General features: G+C 39.8%; 1 protein-coding gene across 2 annotated transcripts in view; it reads left to right on the forward strand.

The window, feature by feature from the left end:
- Positions 1-17,442, forward strand: part of prkcbb (protein kinase C, beta b) — a 261,728-nt gene that overhangs the window by 197,162 nt on the left and 47,124 nt on the right. For both annotated transcript variants that reach the window (XM_057860710.1, XM_057860709.1), the window contains exon 16: positions 11,412-11,552. In XM_057860710.1, the coding sequence (XP_057716693.1) occupies positions 11,412-11,552 (141 nt within the window). The remainder of the gene's footprint in view (positions 1-11,411; positions 11,553-17,442) is intronic.

Genomic DNA, 17,442 nt, shown 5'->3' on the forward strand with positions numbered 1-17,442 from the left:
GCCTTCTGCCCGGAGTTAGCTGTGATAAGCTCCAGCACCCCCACAACTCTCGTGAGGATAAACTGTTCAGAAGATGAACGAAGGAATTATATGAATGTTGTGGATATTGATTAAAAGTTTGGCATTAAAAGTAATGCAATGAAAAATGTGGGTGCGCCTACATTTTGTGCTGATGCGCCTGAAGAAAAAAGGCAGGTGCAACAAATGTCAAAAGTCAGGGTCCATTTACATAGTGACGCTCCGAGAATACGACAAATTTCATGTTTGCATTTATGTGGTTCCGTCTTCATTCGAACAATGTCGCAATTCCGCATGAAAACAATGTAGTATTCATGCTAGGCCCTAGGAGGCAGTGCAGATTTCCTCCTTGACACCATCGATCTCCTCAGCCCAGAAGACAACATACCCGCCCACTCCAAGCAATGGCATTTCTCTTTTTGCTCCAAAAGTCACAAAAATGCAAACGTGAAACATATTGAAATTAACAATATTATAAAAGAGTAAATTAAAGCCGACATTCCACTATGTTTGCTGTTCTTAATGTTTAGTAGCAATGCTCTGCACGCCCAAAGTGACGTGTGCGAGTGCTGACATCATCACCGCGAGAGCATTCCATTTATATAGTTGCGGAGCAAGCCCCGCAATCGAATCCTTTTACTTTGGAGCCCGGAATAAGTTTTGCGTTTTCGCTGTCACCATATAAAGGTGAGGCCATTCCGCAACACAATTGTTGGTTCTAGGTGTCGCAACCGTCACCATTTAAACGGGTCTCAAGTGTGGAGCCTTGGCAATATATATCGCAGTGTTAATTTTTTCTATTATCGTTCAGGCTTATCCCAAACAGAGCTATTCAAGTTATCTGGTGAAAATTTGAGTTTTAATATCGCAATATAGTATCGCAATATATCGCGAACCCCCAATAATCGCACTGATAGTTTTTTTCCAATATCGTTCAGGCCGACTTCCTTGTGATCTCTATGGCTGCCATTGATGGCGCTAGACAAAATGGATTGGATGTCTAACGCTGTCCATTACACTGAACGATTATTCACACAGTCTTCCCAGTTGAAATGAATTCGATGCCCATCATTGTCAGTGGCTGGCAATTTCAGGTCACTTGTTGATTTTAGAGTGCTTACAGCTCCAGCACATTTTTGGCCAATGCTCAGTTACTTCCTGTACATTTTGAATTTTTGGAACATTTACAGTAGAAGTTGGAATGGTGATAATCTGTCAAAGCGCATATGCTATGTGGCGCGCTGAAAACGTGGACAGGATTAAAAAGAATACTAATGTTATGCGTGGGGTCCTTTGCTTTGCAAAGCATCCCCACAATAAACACTGAAATTCTACGGCATACAGAGTGTGTGTGCATACGTACAATGTGTGTAAAGGGAGTGATCAGAGATTTTTCCACCCCCCTGATTCCATCCGAGCCAGCATCTATATTTCATAGCCAGCAATAGGGCTACACACACAGAAATGCATGCTAACACATACTCACTGCTGCTATATTCTATCGAGACGTGCTGTTAGCTACACAAAGTCTTCAACTTCACATGACTTTACATCAAAGACTAATTGAACACATTTGTTCCTACACATCCAAAAGCACACTCGCATACTCAAGCGCCACCACATGAGATGAGATTCGCTTTTTATGAATTGGGGCAGCAGTAATGTAGGAAATAAGCATGTGCACATAGCTCAAAATGTGACGTTATAATTGGGCAAATGATCGAGTTTGGATGAGGCAAAAAAAAAAATTCTGAAGATATAGGTAAAATATTGTTTCATTAGGTTATCTTACGGTCAACTTTAGGGGTGTGACAATATTCCGATATCGTGATATATCGGGCTACTTTGTGTTACAATAGATTATTCATATGCTGCTGCCAAGAATTGATGGATCATTTTAAAACGATGTCACTGTTTAATCAAGAGTTAAGACACTAATTTATTTACAAGAATGTTGCAAGAATATATTGTCGCTGTATTTATTGACAGAAATGTTGCATTGAAATATTTTCAGTTGTGTTCAAAATACCTCCATAGTAGATAAGTGCTTTTGCACCCCCCTTCCCGACTCACCAGCGTGTTGTCTCCAGTCTCAATGTAGGCTTGTACACACGGTAAGATTTGTTTTTTTGGCCAGAGAGAATTTGCAGTGTTGCTTTAGCCTTTAAAGGTCTCTGCTGACTCTGCTGAGTGATCATCACACATTAAATGTAACTTAAAGCATTAGCATAGCATTCGCGTTAGCATTAGGCTAAGGCTAACATTAGCCTTATGCTAACGGCAAGCGTGCTCGTAACTTCTTGGACAACTTTTTTTACATACAGTTCATGGCATCCAGGTGGGTATAATTACAGTGGGGCAAATAAGTATTTAGTCAACCACCAATTGTGCAAATTCTCCTACTTGAAAAGATTAGAGAGGCCTGTAATTGTCAACATGGGTAAACCTCAACCAAGAGAAACAATGTGGGAAAAAAACAGAAAATCACATTGTTTGATTTTTAAAGAATTTATTTCCAAATTAGAGTGGAAAATAAGTATTTGGTCACCGACAAACAAGCAAGATTTCTGGATGTCAAAGAGGTCTAACTTCTTCTAGCGAGGTCTAACAAGGCTCCACTCATTACCTGTATTAATGGCACCTATTTTAACTCATTATCGGTATGAAAGACACCTGTCCACAACCTCAGTCAGTCACACTCCAAACTCCACTATGGCCAAGACCAAAGATCTGTCGAAGGACACCAGAGACAAAATTGTAGACCTGCACAAGGCTGGGAAGACTGAATCTGCAATAGGTAAAACGCTTGGTGTAAAGAAATCAACTGTGGGAGCAATTATTAGAAAATGGAAGACATACAAGACCACTGATAATCTCCCTCGATCTGGGGCTCCATGCAAGAACGGTGAGCAAAAATCCGAGAACCACACAGGGGTACCTAGTGAATGACCTACAGAGAGCTGGGACCACAGTAACAAAGGCTACTATCAGTAACACAATGCGCTGCTAGGAACTCAAATCCTGCACTGCCAGACGTGTCCCCCTGCTGAAGAAAGTACGCGTCCAGGCCCGTCTGCGGTTCGCTAGAGAGCATTTGGATGATCCAGAAGAGGACTGGGAGAATGTGTTATGGTCAGATGAAACCAAAATAGAACTTTTTGGTAGAAAAACACAGGTTCTGGTGTTTGGAGGAGAAAGAATACTGAATTGCATCCGAAGAACACCATACCCACTGTGAAGCATGGTGGTGGAAACATCATGCTTTGGGGCTGTTTTTCTGCAAAGGGACCAGGACGACTGATCTGTGTAAAGGAAAGAATAAATGGGGCCATGTATCGATAGATTTTGAGTGAAAATCTCCTTCCATCAGCCAAGGCATTGAAGATGAGACGTGGCTGGGTCTTTCAGCATGACAATGATCCCAAACACACAGCCAGGGCGACAAAGGAGTGGCTTCGTAAGAAGCATTTCAAGGTTCTGGAGTGGCCTAGCCAGTATCCAGATCTCAACCCCATAGAAAATCTGTGGAGGGAGTTGAAACTCCGTGTTGCCCAATGACAGCCCCAAAACATCACTGCTCTAGAGGAGATCTGCATGGAGGAATGGGCCAAAGTACCAGCAACAGTGTGTGAAAAGCTTGTGTAGAGTTACAGAAAACGTTTGGCCTCCGTTATTGCCAACAAAGGGTAAATAACAAAGTATTGACCAAATAACTTATTTTCCACCATGACTTGCAAATAAATCCTTTAAAAATCAAACAATGTGATTTTCTTGGGGGGGGGGTTCCACATTCCGTCTCTCATGGTTGAGGTTTACCCATGATGACAATTCCAGGCCTCTCGAATATTTTCAAGTGAGAGAACTTGCTCAATTAGTGTTTTACTAAATACTTCTAGATCTTATAAAAAACTAAAAATCTTATTTCTTACCTTAAAAATGTTATTACGCTTGCTAACACACACCATGTAAAAGTTAGGTGTTTTTACCACGTGTATCAATTGAACTACCATTTGTGTCAAGCTATTTTTAAGTTCTCGTTAAGTTTTAAGTTTAAGTCTAAATTGTAAGTCCTGATATGATTTTGAGTTTATGCAGTGTTCAAAATACTGTAAATGTGTGATACAGTGCCTGCTGTATTGGCGCACATTAGACACCAGTGCTACTTGGTGTTTTATCCATCAATGACTATAGAGCTAAAATTGACAACATCGCAGTTATGTTTATTATGTTTTATTTTACACCCTCATCACTCTACAGCGCTGTTTTTTTTCACAGATTAAATAAAGCCTGTATGAAAGGAACCTTACCCACGCATCGAGAGTAGTCATGATTAATAGAAACCTAGCCCTCTGCAGGGCTAACGTTACGTTAGCAAGGTACAGTAATGTAATTCCTATTTAATAGCGCTATATTAACTTCATTTGACCTTGTCCCGAGTATCACTCCGCCTTCGGTGGAGCGGGGGCTAGGCGGGCGGGTCGCGCGGTGGCGCCCAATCAGGGTTTCGGTGGGCGGTCAGCGGTCGCGGGGTCTAGCTGAAGCGGATAGCCAGGGCCAGGTGGGGGTATTGTTGTGCAAGCGCTGTATTACAGTGAATATTAAAGTGGTCTCCAGCTAGAAATGCTTCCACACTTTTGACATTTTCTGCCTTTTCTTGGTGCATTTCTCTTGGCTTTCATCAGCTTCTTCGCCGTTATTTCTATATCCATGCATGGTTGAAATCAAATATATCCACTGCTGCTGTATTTTCTGGTACGTACGTAACGTCAGCATGTTGTCCCATATTAAAAGTAGTTCGGGCAAAATGTGATGCTCAAAGCTGGCAAAATAAAACGATTCCTCAAGGCGAATAAAATTACTCGGATCAGTGTTTAAACTCGAGTCACTCAAGTATTCGTTTCAGCTCTAAGACTAATAAGTATCATCGTCCAAAAGAATATGAGGAAAATTAATAGGCTGTCAAAATAACACTGCACTCCATACTGAGATCATCATTAGCCTTGTATCGCAAATCGTGTTGCAAGAGGAGACACCCATATGTTCTCACTTCAAGTGAAAACTACTGTTTTCCAACCTTTTTTAGACCAAGGCATGTACTTCACATTGAAAAACTTAACAAAAAAATATTTCAAAACGTGGATATGCAGTTTGATTTGATTTGGCACTATCTAGCAGAAAAGGATTTGATCAGCCGCTGTTTATCACCAGCTAAAATAGATCCACAAAAACTATTTGTTGTTGTAAGCAGTGTTGGGCACGTTACTTTAAAAAAGTAATTAGTTATAGTTACTCACTACTTCTTCCAAAAAGTAACTGAGTTAGTAACTGAATTACTCTATAGTAAAAGTAACTAGTTACCAGGGAAACTAACTATTTCCGTTACTTTAAAAAGAACTTGTTGTATGTCAAAGAATTTGAATTTTTCTGAGCAGTATTCGAGTCAATTGAATAGAGAAGAACAGACAGGTAGTTGTGTTATAGAACCTTGTAATATTTATTGCACATCACCAGCAACAGATTTATCCTACACTTAAAGTGCAACAAAATTAAACAGATTTCAATTGCTTATCACAGATGTCGACAAAAGCTTTGCCCCGGGACATAAATTACACTTTACATGCACGTTCTTTCCTTTAATTTCGACCAACTTGAAATAGTGTTTATATCTCCACCTCGTAAAGGACAAATTTTTTTCTGAATGCTCTGCAGTCATATCCCTCTGCATCTGTTTTGCGTGTGTGTGTTTGCCGCACGCGCTGTTCTGGTTTGTGTGTGAAAACACCGGCTCTGAAGTACGTGCGCTATTAGGCTCGAGCGCTTACTGTACGTCACAGAATGGGGGATCACGTGAGATTTGACAACAACGCAGCCATATTGGAAGCAGGTCTGGCTCACGGGACATTAAGCTTAAACTTGCCAGTTCGATAAAGAGACAAACTCATTACTAAGGCGAAGAACAGATATGTGATCAAACTTAAGGATGTGAACAATGTTGACCCTTACGAGCAAGCCGAAGACAAATGGAGTAAAGATGTCGACGGGCTTCCACAATTACGCGAAATGGACATTCTGCTGTATTTATTGTTTGGTGTATGTTACTAAACTCATCAGCGATTTCGAAATTTCAAATCGCTACTAATATACGAACAGTTTTGCTGCGGATGGGGGCAGGACTTGCACATTATGACCGTATCAAACGGCAACTCTGTTCTTGCAAAGGTAGGCTATGTGTGTTTACTATTTTCCTTGCCATGAACCTGAACGCACCCCAAGTCTTGGATCTCAAATAAACAGAGCAAAGTAGACTCGCTACGGCTGGTAGTTTCTTCAATTTATTAAAAGTAAGTAACGCACCGCTTTTGACCGTCAGTCACAGTAATGGCGTTGTAACGGCGGAAAACATAATTAATTAGACTACCCCGTTACTGAAAAAATAACGCCGTTATGTAACGGCGTTATTTATAACGGCGTTATTCCCAACACTGGTTGTAAGTATGTAATCCAAATATGGATTCATTCAATGATTCATTCAATAATTTATCAACAGCACATCTGTTAATCTCTGATGGCACACTAATGTTCTTTTTCACATTGATTAGAAATCGCTAATCTAAATAACACAAAAGTCCATCCAAAAGCAAATGCAGGACTTCCCATACAGCCAGTTAACATTTTTACATGTTACAATTTTCAACTGTTTTACCGGCACAGGCACACTAGGTTGCCTGAGAGCAATTTTATTTATCAGCCTTTGTGCGGTCGAGGAAAAAGAGGACAGAGGCAGCAGAGTGTGTAATATCTCTGATAAACAATTCCTTTCTATATTTTTGTGCTTATTTAGAAGAACGTGTGTATGTGTGAGTGAGACAAGTCTGCCTGTGTGTGCGTGTCGCCATTTGTGTGTGCGTAGTTGAATGACCCGTAAAACATGTTATTTTAGTTCTAAAGTAATGAGCTATGACTGCTGCTCCTCAGGGAGGCACGCCCCATCTACACAAACACACACATACGTACCGACGTCACTCTTGCCTTTCTTAAGGTTTTGCGTGGACAGACATCATAAATGTGCTTTAATTTTGCCTCTGGGAATACAAATGGGTGGGGGGGTGGAACTAGAGAAAACAACAGTTGTGTCTACGGGCTTCAGGGTGGTTGCTCACTGAAGTTCATAAGTGAGCATAATGGTTCTTCCAATGAAAGAAAAATCCAAGTGTTGCGCCAATACCATTTATTTGCGACTGTTTCCAATACCTGGTTGTGTGGTATCTGCTAGTACTGTGCTGATACTATGTGTAAAAAAACAAACAAAAAAAGTATAACCTATAGATGGATAGATAGATAGAGAGAGAGTGGAAAACACTTAGGTTCCACTTGGAGACCCCCAATGTGGCCAAATTTCAAAATTGTCCTACATGCATCTGTGATACATCATTGGCAAGCTTAAAATCTGGGGGAAGAAAAATTTTGAACAGGAAGGCACTTTTTGACACCTTAAAAGTAGGTCAAATCAGGTGAGTGAAATTTTTTTTTTTTACATTTTTGAGACCTTTGAAATTTTTGGACACCCATCCTGGCAACAGAGACTTCATAATACTGGTCCTTCTAAAGAAAATTAGCATATCCATGTTGTGATAAAGTTCATTATTTTCTGTAATGTACTGATAAACACGAGACTTTCATATATTTTAGATTCATTACACACAACTGAAGTAGTTCAAGCCTTTTATTGTTTTTATATTGATGATTTTGGCAAAAAAATCGAGAAAAACAAAAAATCCCTATCTCCAAAAATTTGCATATCATGAAAAGGTACTCAAAAGAAGTTACTAACCTAATTCTCTGAATCAACGAATTAACTCCAAACTCCTGCGAAAGATTCCTGAGGCTTTTAAAAACTACCAGCCTGGTTCATTACTCAAAACCGCAATCATGGGCAAGACTGCCAACCTGACTGCTGTCCAGAAGGCCATCATTGACACCCTCAAGCAAGAGGCTAAGACACAGAAAGAGATTTCTGAGTGAATAAGCTGTTCCCAGAGTGCTGTATCAAGGCACCTCAGTGGGAAGTCTGTGGGAAGGGAAAAGTGTGGCAGGAAACGCTGCATGACCAGAAGAGGTGACCGCACCCTGAGAAAGATTGTGGAGAAGGGCCATTTCCAGACCTTGGGGGACCTGCGGAAACAGTGGACTGAGTCTGGAGTAGAAACATCCAGAGCCACCGTGCACAGGTATGTGCTGGAAATGGGCTACAGGTACTGCATTCCCCAGGTCAGGTCACTTTTGAACCTGAAACAGCGGCAGAATCGCCTGACCTGGACTACAGAGAAGCAGCACTGGACTGTTGCTCAGTGGTCCAAAGTACTTTTTTTAAGATGAAAGCAAATTTTGCATGTCATTCGGAAATCAAGGTGCCAGAGTTTGGAGGAAGACTGGGGAGAAGGAAATGCCAAAATGCCTGAAGTCCAGTGTCAAGTACCCACAGTCAGTGCTGGTCTGGGGTGCCATGTCAGCTGCTGGTGTTGGTCTACTGTGTTTTATCAAGGGCAGGGTCAATGCAGCTAAATATCAGGAGATTTTAGAGCACTTCATGCTTCCATCTGCTGAAAAGCTTTATGGAGATTAAGATTTCATTTTACAGCACGACCTGGCACCTGCTCACAGTGTCAAAACCACTGGTGAATGGTTTACTGACCATGGCATTACTGTGCTCAATTGGCCTCCCAACTTTCCTGACCTGAACCCCATAGAGAATCTGTGGGATATTGTGAAGAGGAAGTTGAGAGACACCAGACCCAACACTGTGGATGAGGTTAAGGCCGCTATCGAAGCATCCTGGGCCTCCGTAACACCTCAGCAGTGCCACAGGCTGATTGCCTCCATGCCACGCCGCATTGAAGCAGTCAGGCAGTAAAAGGCTTGAACTACTTCAATTGTGTGTAATCAATCTTAAATATATGAAAGTCTAATGTTTATAAGTACATTACAGAAAATAATGAACTTTATCACAAGATGCTAATTTTTTTTAGAAGGACTAGTATGTTGACATGACATGCTATTTTCAAAAACTTAAAGTTCAAATATTTTCAAAACCAAAGTTGCTGCTGACCTAAAACCAAAACAGGCACCTACCTTAGCCATATGTGAGTTTCCATGAACAGCGGCATAAAAAAATTCAAAGTCGTTCCCTGAAAAAATCCCGATTATTTTTTTTATATAGGTATAACAAAACTTAAAATGGATATAAAATTCTCAGATTTTACACTAGATACACAAAAATCACCAAATGCAGATTTAATCACCTATATTTTCAGGATCAATAGCAATATTTAACATATCACATACTAAAAGGTTTTGCCCAAAATAGCAACTTTTTTTTTTTTTCAACAGCTAATAAATCACTCAATTTTCACATTAGAAACTTAATACTTGGGGAAAACATGCAGAATGAATTATAAATAATTTATAAATAGATTATTAATAAATCTGATATGCAATCACAACTTATTATAGAGTAGAATAGAATGCTTGTGAATAAATGCTTAAATCCTCGAATTTTTCATGAATATGAGATACTAAGAATAAAAGGCTCCATATCCATAAAGGGAACTTATAAATGTGGGTACATAACATTATATATCTATTTATTGTATTTAGCCTTGAAGCCTAGGACCTAGGCTTTATGATTTAAGCTTCGAATGTATCTAATACATCGATACCATCCCATAATAAGCTATCCAAACGGCAACAAGGGTAAAAAAGATCATGGACAGGATATTGGCAACCTCAGCCTAATACTTGGTAGCACAACCTTTCGACAAAATAACTGCGAACAACTGCTTCCGGTATCCATCAATTAGTTTCTTACAATGCTCTGCTGGAATTTTAGACCATTCTTCCTTGGCCAACTGCTCCAGGTCTCTGAGATTTGAAGGGTGCCTTCTTCAAACTGCCATTTTCAGATCTCTCTCTACAGGTGGTCTATGGAATTCAGGTTTGAACTTATTGCTGGCCACTTCAGAAGTCTCCACTGCTTTCTCAAACCATTTTCCAGTGCTTTTTGAAGTATGTTTTGGGTCATTGTCCTGCTGGAAAACCCATGACCTCTGAGGGAGACCCAGCTTTCTCACACTGGGCCCTACATTATGCTGCAAAGTTTGTTGGTAGTCTTCAGACTTCATAATGCAATGTACACGGTCAAGCAGTCCGGTGCCAGAGGCAGAAAAAGCAACCCCAAAACAACAGGGAACCTCAGCCATGTTTGACTGTGGGGACCGTGTTTTCTTTGAAGGCCTCGTTTTTTTCCTGTAAACTCTATGTTGATGCCTTTTGCCAAAAAGCTCTACTTTTCTCTTCCAAAATGTTTTTGGCTTTCTCAGGTAAGTTTTGGCAAACTCAAGCCTGACTATTTTATGTCTCTGGGTCAGAAGTGGGATCTTCCTGGATATCCTACCATGGAGTCCCTTTTCATTCAGACGCCAACGGATAGTACGGGTGGACTCTGTTGTACCCTCGGACTGCAGGACAGTTTGAACTTGTTTCGTTGTTAGTCGAGGTTCTTTATCCACCATCCGCACAATCATTCGTTGAAATCTATTGTCAATGATTCTTTTCCGACCACATCTAGGGGGGTTAGCCACAGTGCCGTGGGCTTTATACTTATAGATGACACTGTGCACGGTTGACACAGGAACATTCAGGTCTTTAGAGATGGACTTGAAGCCATGAGATTGCCCATGCTTCCTCACAATTTTGCTTCTCAAGTCCTCAGACAGTTCTTTGGTCTTCTTTCTTTTCTCCATGTTCAATGTTGGTACACACAAGGACACAGGACAGAGGTTGAGTCAACTTTAATCCGTTTTAACTGGCTGCAAGTGTGATTTAATTATTGCCACCACCTGTTATGTGCCACAGGTAAGTAATTGGTGCTGTTAATTACACAAATTACAGAAACATCACATGATTTTTCAAAGGGTGCTAATACTTTTGCCCGGCCCATTTTTGGAGTTTTGTGTAAAATAATAATGATTTTTCCCCCCCTCCCATTCTCTTTTGTGTTTTTTCATTGCAAACAAAATAAATGAAGACATTACTACCAAAATATTTGTAACAGCAATCATTTTCTGGGAGAAATTGAGCATTATCTGACAGAATTGCAGAGGTGCCAAAACTTTTGGCCAGCACTGTTAATACTTAGTTTTGGTATATTTGCGACAGTCAGCTTGACCTTATGATAGAAAACACACCAGTCATGGGACAAATAACACTTGAATGTCAACAACACCCCTAAACAGTTCAAGCAATTCAGAATGAACAATACACGAGACAAATCCTGCTTGTGCCATGAGAGCCGAAAGCTAATAATCCTCATTCTTTTCTTCTTACTGTCTGGCCAGTTGATGACCAAGCATCCAGCCAAGCGACTAGGCTGCGCTCCAGAGGGGGAGAGAGACATCAGGGACCACAGCTTCTTCCGCTACATGGACTGGGAGAAGTTGGAGAACAAGGAGGTGCAGCCGCCCTTCAAACCCAAAGCTGTAAGTTTGCCTCTTGGAAAGGAAGTACGGGTGCATTTTATATAATTACATATGGTGAAAAAGTCCTATATGTTTTTTCTCAGAGAGTGCAACTAGTACATTAAATTGCACTGAACGTTTTGGAATTTGCAATACTTGTCTGTGCCAAAATAGGTGTTCCAGCTTTTATAGCTAGATGATTGTGTGTAACAGTTTCACTTTTTGAAATGTCTGACAAAAAGCTTTTTCACCATATTCCAATTATTTGAGATGCACCTATGCGATCGAAAGGTAAAATGATAAACCACTGCCGTTTACATCCTCTCAACACTTAGCTCTCCTCTGTCATTGTTTGCTTCCTGTCTCTTCCCTCTCCTGTAAATGGGACAAGCATATGTAAGTCAGGACATCATGATCATGACAGGAATAGCGCGAGAATGTTTCGTCTTAAAAAGGCAGTAACGCATACAGTTCTAGGGTTCTCAACATTCGTGCATTGACCGTGTTTCTCTCGCCCGACGGCATGCAAAAAGATACAACTCGACCAATGTCATAATGTAAAAATGAATCTTTTAAGGGACAGTGTTTACTACTCAAAGGTTAACACTTAAAACCTTGAACCCTTTATAGAACATGTGTTTATTTTTGGTCATTTGAAAAAAATTAAATACATGGAGTCCTCTGGTTACAATGTCCTCAACCTACGATGTTTCGACGCCCGTGCCTCGACCGCCATTAAGTCCCCTGCAGTTTTTGCTTAGCTAGTGCATAGTGCTTGACAGTGTTTGTGTGCCGGGAGACAGGCTGCAACAATTGATCAAATAAAGCGATTAAAATTGATTAATAAATTTGTTGCCAATGAATTTCATAATCAATTCGGTACCGTTTCGGTCCTTGTTTGTGTATAATTTGAGGCTGCGCGTGCCAGTGATTAGAGGAAGAGAGAGAGAGTTCACTGCTACACTCAGGTTGGGTTGCTGAATAAAAATTATCTCATTCCCTCATTCCTTTTTAGAAAGGAACCGCTCACAAACGCATTCATATAACAGTTCAGAGTCTCCTTACAACACAAACTCCCATTCAAACTGTAAATTGTCATACAAGAGAGTGTGCTTTGCTCACAAGACAAAATATGTGAATCAGTAGCACTTTTTTTGAATGAACAGGACTTTTGTCTGATTTCTGTACTGAGAAATTATTTTTGTTTTATACACAGAACATTTATTGAAAACAAACAAATTTTATCTACTTAAAACAGTGCAGTTGTAGACTATAGTTAAATCAGGAAGCTGTAATAAAATGTCATTTTTAAAGGAAATAGTCATCCATTTTGTCTTCATTATTACTTACAACATGCCTAAAACAACTTCAGGTTAATTTGTGAAGAGAATTGAAAAAAGTGATATTTATCCGATTAATCGATTGTTTAATTAATTGTCCGATTAATCGGTTATAAAGATAATGGTTAGTTGCAGCCCCAGCCGGGAGTCCGATTGCCATTTTCACCCTGTTTTTTTCACATTATGGCTACAAAGAAGAAAGCTGGGTCTTCTAGGTTCAGCCCCCCCCCCCAAAAAAAGCAATTACCGTGGAAACAAAGTTTAACATAATTTTTAAAAAAAACGGCGAATGGGGAGACACTTATGAACATCAGTAAAGATATGCTGTGTTCAAACCAAAATTAAAATGTTGCGCGAAAACGCCTTAATCGTCGCCAAATGGAGTTTGGTGTTCACACAGACCTTCCGTCGCCATCAAAGTCGAAAAACATCCAGGTCACGTTACCTAAAATAAGGACAGTAATGTAATGAATTGGTTCACATGTATGCTTCCGGTTGCATTGTTGATGTGTCAAGGGCCTTGTTTTCAGGGCTGTCCCTAAACGCACCGCGTGTCTGATTGGCGTGAGAGAGGGAAGGGTGGAGAAGTGCTTTCGTAGTCATGTTCCGTGCTTTGAAGTGGAAGTTCATAATTTTTTTACATTAGGCTTAATCTTCGAGTTAGCGGGCTTTAGTTAGTTGGTGGAGTTGATTTCAACAAATTCCGTTTCGTTTGTTAGTTATTTGTTTGTTTCAGGTCTCTGGAGTGGCTAAACGTAATTCATGTCATTCTGCAGGCCTATTTTTTAAATGGGTAGTACGACCCCAATGAAGATGAGTGCTTTGGTTGCTCCTTCTCACGCTGCATTCGAGGAAGACGGGAAGTCGGACCTATCCCGCTCAGAGGGTACCAGTTGCGACCATAAAGCATTCCAAGCGAATGTAAACAGCAAAGAAGGCTGATCGCCTCAAGTTGTTTTTTATTTTGGCCTTCAAAAGACATTTGGACGTCCAGCAAACCTTCTCATAAGCCAAAACTCCTCATAAGCGATCAAATAGTGGAGGCGTACTAATGATATTTTTCTAGATCAGAGGTTGGAAACTCTGACTTCCCATCTTCCTCGAATGCAGCATCAGTCTGCTGAGTTAACTGACGGCCGCCAACATAGCAAAATGTGCATTTAGAGGCTGTGCGAACATACAGAAGAAACGGGCAAAGAAAGGTTTCCACAAATTCCCTGTGAAGAACGAGGAAAAATACAACCCCTAGCAAAAAGGATGGAATAACCAGTCTCGGACGAGCACTCACTCAGACATTTTATTATGTAGAATAAACTCCGATAAGAAGCTTGAAAAAATAATGAAAAAGTTCAAAAATGCAACTCCTTGGCATTCGGAAACACTAAAAGAAATGAATAAAAAACATTGTGGTGGTCAGTAAATATTACTTTTATAGAGCGAGTGCAGGGGAAAAAATATAGAATCACTCCATCTCCATTTTGAGTAGAAAATACAAACACACCCAGTCAATTTCCTTTCCTTAATTTGGGCCCTGCCTCAGATTAGATCTGCTCGTTAGTCAGCAGTTAAAAACAGTGCAGTTATCACACTTTGGAGGGCTGCTGGACAAAGTGGATTCACAAAAATCATGGCTCCAACAAGAGAGCTGTCTCTTGAGACCAAGGAGAGGATTATCAAACTTCTTGAAGAAGTTAATGCTACACGTATGGTTGCCAAAGATGTGGGCTGTTCAGTCAGCTTCAGTAAGCTGAAGTTAAGCGTACTGGTAGACCGAGGAAGTCATCCAAACGTCAAGACAAACAACTAAAGGGCATATGTCTTGAAAACAAGATGTACAACAAGACAAATAAAGAAATGTGAGGATGCTGGAGTCAAGGTATGTGACGGAACTGTGCAAAATTGCCCAAAGGAAATCATTTTCCAAGATGACAATGCATCATGCCACAGAGCCAAAACTGTTAAAGCATTCCTCGGAGAAAGACTCGTCGAGTCAATGTCATGGCCTGAAAATAATGTCAACCCTATTGAAAATCTGTGGTCAAAATTGGGAAATAAATGGTCCACAGCAAGGCTCCGACCTGCAAAGATGATCTGGCAACTGCAATCGAAGAGAGTTGGCACCAAATTGATGAAGAATACTGTTTGTCACTCATCAAGTCCATGCCTCAGGGACTGCAAGCTGTCATAAAAGCCAGAGGTGGTGCAACTAAATACTAGAGATGTGTTTCATTGTTATTTCTTTGTTTGTTTCTCATGATTCCATATACTGTATTTTTCCTCAGAATGGAGTGATTCCATTTATATTTCCCTGCACTTGCTCTATAAAAGTAACATTTACTGACCACCACAATGTTTTTTATTCATTTCTTTTAGCACTTTTGAACTATTTCATTTTTTTTTTTCAAGCTTTTTATCCGACTTTGTTCTACATAATAAAATGTCTGAGTGAGTCCTCGTCCGAGACTGGTGATTCCATACTTTTTGCTAAGGGTTGTATAAACTGGTCACTTGCTGCTGGCTACGACACGAAAAAAATCAGCGGTGAAAAAAAAAAAATGATGTGATATCACTCTGCCCTGCTCCTCTGCAGAGCTTCTGGATTACAAAAGTTGCTGTTCATACTGCAATTATTGACATGCAATGGTAATTTTTAATAACTTTATCCTGAAAACATAGCCAACACTATTGATTGCATGGGTCATCGATGATTTTCTTGTGTGCATATGTTGGTTTTTTATTGGCATACTATAATGCTGCCATCGACCCGCGCTAGCTTACCCACTCCGGAGCCCTGAAACTAACAAATAACTTGCAAACGAAACGGAATTTGTTGAAATCGACTCCACCAACTAACTAAACCCCTGCTAACGCGAAGATTAAGCCTAAGGTAAAAATCCTGAACTTCCGCTTTCGGTTGCAAATAAATCATTAAAAACCCTAACTCTCTGTCCACTTCTCAGCAATAAAGGAAAGTTCAGTCTTATTTTTTTTTTGTTATTATATTGTGTTTTAATTTTTTATATTAAGTATTTTCACTTAAATTTAAACTTTAACAGTGAAATCCGACCAGTGTTGTCAGTAACACGTTACATATGATTACGTTCTTTCAGTAGCGAGCAATCTGACGCGTTCATTTTTCCAAGCCAGTAGTCTGATTAAAGTTAGTTTCCTTAGTGCCTGCGTGTTACTATTTTGTAGTTGCCTCACAATGTATGTAGAATGAAGAATACTGTAGTCATGTACGAAGAGCATTTGAATAGAAAATACTGCTCTTGAGTTTGGGAGTGACATCACGTCTCACGTTTTCTCATTTGGAATAAAACGGGTCACGTGTATTACCATGCTGTTTGAATGCTGTCTGCTGCGGCGGTCAACAACATAGCCTCGCTGCCTCGTTAGAATGCTAACAGTGAAAGGTAGGAGATATACCACAAACAGCTGCATTTGCTCACTGGAAATACAGCCATTACTTCACATTTTTGTCAAGTAAAGATGACAAAAATATCTCAATAAGTTGCACACTTTGCGCTGGCTCAAAAAGATTGTCAACCGCTAAAAACTCGACATTCAATTCAACAAGAAAAGCACTTGGAAATACAGCACAAGGCGACAAAACTCAAAACAAAGCCTATAGGTAAGGAGACAGCCAGCACTTCTACAGTTTGTAACCAGCCTTTATTTACATTTAATAGAGTTTGTAATCATAAGTGGAGTTTTACTTTTGTGGGACTGGGGCCAAACATGTTGATGACTATGAAACAAAAAAAGTTTTGACATTTTTGCGTTTTATATATTTTTACTACCATTGTAAATTCTCACTGAAGACATCAAAACTATGAACGAACATGTGGAATGGCAAAAAAAAAAGTGAAGTTGTTGTTGGTAGCGTTTGAAAGCTTAGGTTTAAAGAAATTCTAAATATCCATCTTGCCTCCTCTGGTGTAGTTTTGGCTAAGCAAAGCAATGTTAGTCTCTAAAGTGCTAGTCACATGATCTGTTCGAAAAATGATTTTGACCTATTATGAAATACGTTGTAGGATTCTTGTTCATTTCATTAATTAATGTTGTTTTATTGCTTTACAACTTTTATAGACAACATTTTAACAGCTAGGTTTTTATTATAAAGGGGAAGTTCAGAATTTTTGACATTAGGCTTGATTTTGGAGTTAGCAGGGGTTTAATTAGTGGTTGGAGTTGATTTGAACAAATTCCGTGCAGTTTGACAGTTATTTGTTAGTTTCAGGGCTGCGGAGTGGCTAAGATAGCGCGAGTCAATGGTGGTTAAAATCAACTCCATCGACTAATTAAACCCCCACTAACTCAAAGATTAAGCCTTATGTGAAAAATTCAGTTACATGCAATGACATTTTTCTGTTGTCATTTTTATGTTGAGGCAGCAAAAGGAGAAAAATTGTTTTAAAAGTAACTGATAAGTTACTTTTAAAGTAACTTAGTTACTTTGATAATAAAGTAATCAATAACGTAACTAGATTCCTTTTTTGAGGTGTAATCAGTCGTCAGTAATTATTTTTTTTAAGCAATCCATAACGACACTGAATCCGACCTAGGAG

This window comes from Corythoichthys intestinalis, chromosome 16 (assembly GCF_030265065.1).
Source record: "Corythoichthys intestinalis isolate RoL2023-P3 chromosome 16, ASM3026506v1, whole genome shotgun sequence".
NCBI classification, from domain to species: Eukaryota; Metazoa; Chordata; class Actinopteri; order Syngnathiformes; family Syngnathidae; genus Corythoichthys; species Corythoichthys intestinalis.